Source organism: Phytophthora infestans, genomic scaffold (genome assembly GCF_000142945.1).
Source record: "Phytophthora infestans T30-4 supercont1.8 genomic scaffold, whole genome shotgun sequence".
Taxonomy (NCBI): Eukaryota; Oomycota; class Peronosporomycetes; order Peronosporales; family Peronosporaceae; genus Phytophthora; species Phytophthora infestans.
Genome location: NW_003303751.1, coordinates 576189 through 581397, shown reverse-complemented (window position 1 = coordinate 581397; position 5209 = coordinate 576189). Strand labels below are relative to the sequence as shown.

Genomic DNA, 5209 nt, shown 5'->3' with positions numbered 1-5209 from the left:
GGCCAGCTATGTACATTCACAAACCGCGAGACTGCGAGAAATTGGAAAGGTTCCTCTTGCGTGGGAGTCACGATTGGGGTGAGCTGACAATTTTTTTCAGGACGTCGGTCCATTAGAAAACTCCGCAGTCTTTGAGAAGCAGTGTTCGGCGTCATCAAGGCGAATAGTACATCGTCCACCGAGCATTCCATTCGGCCCACGGCAGTCACTGCTACCGGGTATTCCCAGTCTTCTTGACGCATCATGGGAAGCCATGCTGAATGGGCGTTGCGATCGGCGTAGATCGTGACGTCCCGTTGAGACTGGAGTTTCTTCCAGCGCTTCTTGTCCAAGTTTGCATGAGCTCCGCCGTATGTCGTCTCCAATCCCAGTTCTTCGCAGTCTTGCAGAGTTTTCGAAAGCAACAGCTTGGTGAGATCCTGGCAGCGCTCGCAGTCTTCTGGGGATAACTCCATCGCTTCTTTCAGTGGCAACGCAAAAGGAGGAATGTCCTCAGAAGCTGCTGTAGATTCGGCTTGAGGAGCTTGGACGCGATTTGTTTTTCCGGGTCGCTTGGTCGTGACTCGTAAAAAGCTACAGTATGTGCTCGGCACCACCAACTTGAAGGCACAGAGCTGGTCAAGACTCTTGACTCAAGAGTATACCTGTACATGTGTTGGATGCACCTTCTGATAGAAGGCTACGTTCGTGAGCAGCGCAACTCTCTTTATCCATCCATTTTTGGGTTTTCCCAGTTGGAACGTACTTGGAATTCGAGCGTGTTGAGGGCAAATCGTGCGATGAGGCAGCAGGCAGCAATGCAATCTTCCTCTCATGCAGGTGTACATGTATTAATATTTAAAACAAGCTAAAATAGCTAAAAGAGTGAAAGAGTGAAAGAGTACGTTTTGAGAACCGGTTATTTTTAATGAGAGGTACTTTTTTTAAAGTATTTCAAGTATTATTTAAAATGATGACATTACGGTACTTTTAAGCTTAAATAGACTGAGTAGCTATTCAGAAGACTGTCAGATGTACCTGTGTACGAGGCCACGACGCCATTTAGCATTCGAGAAAATTGAGCGCCATATACTGTACAGTTAGAAAAAATGGCTGGCTCGTTTTTTAGGAGAAAATAGGAGCAACACACGTCCATCGTAACACACACGGGGCTGGGCGACGTGGGTGCCATAGCCGCGGCGCCAACTAAGGTGAGCGGGTGCGAGGCGCGTAGCCCGCGCGGAGAGCCCGCGAAGCAGGGCCGCGCGGTATTTGCGGAGGCGGGCCCAGCGTTGAGCTCACCAGCGAGCCGAGCACTACACTTTCCAGAACATTCTATCTCCCATATTGCGAGGGCAGCGAACCGCGGGTGCGCCGAAGGGGCGCCCAGCGCGGCTGGCCCCTTTTCTGCTGTGACCTCTAATCGTCGATTATGTCTTATTGCGACACTCAGAAGGTCAAAAGTATACAGAAGTCAAGTCAAATGATTTGCTGTGTGCTGAAACAGTAAATACATGTGTTTGGCATGTTCTGTCGTTTTTTAGGATCACCCTTTCCCGATTTTTTTTCATGCTGCATTGTCAGTTTTGTTGCGCTGTTGAAGGAAGCGCAGACAATAATCACTAAAAAGTGACTCAATGACCGGTTCAATTGCAATCAGCATAACAGCACGAAACGAATTATTGTTTTTATAAAAAAATTTGTCATATTTTTAATTATTTAGTTGTCTGGAGAGTTTCCGCCAGATCCGAGCGCGCGATTGTGGCAGCCCTTTGGTGTTGCACGAAGATAATGCAGCGAGGGCAGAGCGCTATCTCTTTCTCGCATATATTCTTTCTCTCGCTTACCACTGCTGTGACTTGACAAGACGCACGGCAGGACGATTTCCAGCACAGCCATGCATCGCAAAGTCTGCATCGGATCTCATCACGCTTGCTTGGCTTTCCATAAACGGGTTTTGACGTCATTACACCACACCCACCACAGCTAGCAGGGCCTCCCATGACCTGAGGCTGACTCTGAAGCTCGCGGATTAATACCTTCTTATGCTTTAAACACCAGCGCAGCTTTTTCGTCTCGATACAACGAGGAATAAATTTCCAGAATCGCATCACTCCACGACAAAGCATCCCCTGCTTAATTGACTCGGGCAAATGGCTTCTGATGTCCACGATGAGCTTGCTGTAGATGCCTACAGATCCATCAGGCTGCTCCCAGAAAACTCGTGTTTCTAGAACCTGAGTGCGAGCCAGTGGACGTCTATTGTCGCGGGCTACAGGAACGGACAAGAAAATCTCGTAGCCGTAGCGTCTCCCGTTTGCTGTGACCACTTCGCCCGTGGCAAGCGTAAGGACCATCTCTCGAGGGTCCACAAACATCGTCAACGGCCAGTGCTGTGTGTTCACGAAGCGTAAGACGCCAAGAAACTGGAAAGGAGACGCCTCTGTAGACTTTACAATAGGAACGAGCTGCAGGTCTTTCTCGGGTCGTCGACCCATGAGCACACCTCGAAGACGAATCGAAGCGACAGTTGGCGTCAACAAAGCGAGGAGCAAGTTGTTCAGCGAGTAGCTCAAATGACCCACAGTCACCACCGCAACCGGTTGCTCCCAGTCTTCACGGTTCATGCCCGGTAGAAAAGCAGAGTTCGGGCTTCGGTCAGCATACAGTGTCACGTCCGGATGGGTTTGAAGTTTCTTCCACCGCGCACCGTTTAAGTCCGCGTGTCTTCCAGCGTGTGTCGCTCCCAAACCGAGCTCCTCACAGTCATAGAGAGTTCGATCCAGCAGCTGCATGGTTAGGTCGCGGCAGTACTCTTGGTCTTGCGGGGACAACTCCATCGTCAACACCCTCCAGTCAATCGCAGCCGCTGGTTGGCTTTAATGCTACTGTCGAAGAAGAGGAAGTGAGCCTTCCAATTTGACGGGAAGCCGATTAGCGGTCGGAACAGAGAAGAGCTTCTAAATCGATCAATTGGTTCGTGTATACATGTAATACTGTAGGCGACTTTCTTGGCGTACCTTACCACCGCAAACTTGACACCAAGTTGACTCAACTGTTGAGCGTTGCGGTGAGCGCACTTTCTGCTTGCTTTCAGCATTAAATGCTAAAAGCAAGCACGATGGACTAAGTACAAATAATTTCAGCCATTCGTGGCTTGGAACGGCATGGTCAAGCAGGCGTGGTGCTGGACGAAGCGTGAGCAGCACCATTGAAAAACACATCAAGTACAGGTTTTCACAGCAAACATACGGAGAGCACATAATAATGTGGAAGAACACAAAACACATTTGGAAAACACAATGCTTTGAGAAAATTCACACAAAACTACATGGCGTGCACAATATCAACATCTCTGCCAACACCACTCAATCACTTCAGCTTTCACCCTCAAACAGAAGCCCCCCCCCAGGCCCGACACCATGCCACGCACCCACGACTGGAACTTACTCGCCTGTGACTTGACCGAAGCCGATGCTGACATGCTGCTGCAGAGTATGAAGGCGTTCACAGCAGCGAAGAGCCAGCTGATGCCATGCACCTTGTGTGCGTCTTCTACTCCCCACTCAATGCGCTACAAGCTCCTGTCGTGCGAATGCGCGCAGTGTAAGGCTGTGGCGCCGCTTGCAAAGTGTCAATGGCGTGGAAAGAAGGTTACTTGTTTAGCGTTGAACGCGGTAACGCTCTTTGAGCTCGGCGAACATTTTTCACCGGCGAATCCACGCCAGAAGCCGAAAGTCACACGTTTGCAAAAGGCATACATCCAAGAGTTAACCAGAGAAAACCTTTCCCTCTCCGTATCTTGCATGCCATGATACGGAAGTTTGGGAAGACTCTACAAGAGCTGCCAGAGCTACGCAAAGTTCAAAATGCTGTGAACCACTACCGCCGCACAGAATTAGGTGGAAGTGACCGCTACGGAGAGCTTTCATCACGTGTAGCCGCCGCGGCGTACAGCGGCCGCGAGGCGGAGCATGATGCTTTCACGTTTACCGCTAGAACAGACGGGTTCGGCAAGCCCGTTGTTGGTGATGGATCTGACACCCACCCTTTTGTTGTGGGTGTGACGACATAGTCATTGTTGCGCTCTGCTGACCGAATCCGGCCTCATTCGTTCTCCACGTCGACGCGACGTTCCAGCTAGCGCAGACTAGCTACCCTGTGATTGTATGCGGTGGCGCGAGACAGTCCCACTTAACGGCTCTCTTTATTACATCGCAGCTGGAAGAACGTCACTACACGGATGCCTTGTCAGGGTTGCAGACAATCTACACCAAAGTAGTTGGCAAGCGACTGAATGCTCAGTATATTATGGGCGACGCAGACAAAGCCCAATTTAACGGTATTAAAACCGTTTTTGGTGCTGCTGGTGAGTACATATCTCTTATGTGCTATTATCATGTCGTAGCTAAGGTTCGGCTTGCCCTAAAGGGGCGCACTAACAGACTGCATGGAAATCTGGTTGCTGAAGTGTTTCGTGGGATTTATGATCTTCACTTTGCTGCAAATAAGGAAGATTTTTTGGCACGAAAAATGAAAGTCTTGGCGGATTGGAGAACGCATTCGGAGCTGGACACGTTTCGTGTGTACATGGAGAAGCAATGGCTGCGAGGAAACTTCTGTAAGTGGCAGGTTTATTTTACACCACGAGGCTTCGCATCAACAAACAATCCGTGCGAAACCTTTAACCGAGCTTTCAAACGTGACTACACGCAAAAGCGCAAGCTGAAGCTTGCCGTTCTGCTTCAACAGATGCAGTACTGTTGCAGTCATCGGTCCATGGCACCGACAGAATTTGCGCCTAGACGTATCTCGGACAAGCGCCTGGTTGCACGAACAACAGCACTTCGGCGTGGTGGTTATCTGGCGGAACACACGTTCAGCAGGAGCAGTATCAGTTTTCTGGTGGACAATGGGAGCAGTAACATCCTTCGTGTGCTTGCTACGCCTCCACAGCGCTTCTACATCCCGTCGCGAGACCGATCTGAAGAAGCGCTCGATGTTGCAGCTCAGTTCTCTGTGAACTACGCCAGGATGGAGATAGAGGGACAGCCGAGCACAGGATGGCCTGTCAGCTTGGATGTACTACATTGTCCATGTCGGTACCACTTCAAGATGAGAGACTGCGTGCATCTTCAATTTGCACTGCAGTGCCGCAATTACGTCGACGGAGAAGGCGAGCGTCTCATGGTAAATCGCAGCAGAAAACGAGGCTTGGATATTGAAGATC

General features: G+C 50.1%; 1 protein-coding gene across 1 annotated transcript; it reads right to left on the bottom strand.

Moving 5' to 3' along the window:
- Nucleotides 1-1694: 1694 nt before the first annotated feature.
- PITG_06251 (uncharacterized protein) lies at nucleotides 1695-2819 on the bottom strand (the record flags this gene model as incomplete). Its single annotated transcript, XM_002998364.1, has 2 exons — nucleotides 1695-2216; nucleotides 2262-2819. The coding sequence occupies 2 exons, from the start codon at nucleotides 2817-2819 to the stop codon at nucleotides 1695-1697; spliced, it is 1080 nt and encodes a 359-aa protein (XP_002998410.1).
- Between the last annotated feature and the right edge of the window lie 2390 nt (nucleotides 2820-5209).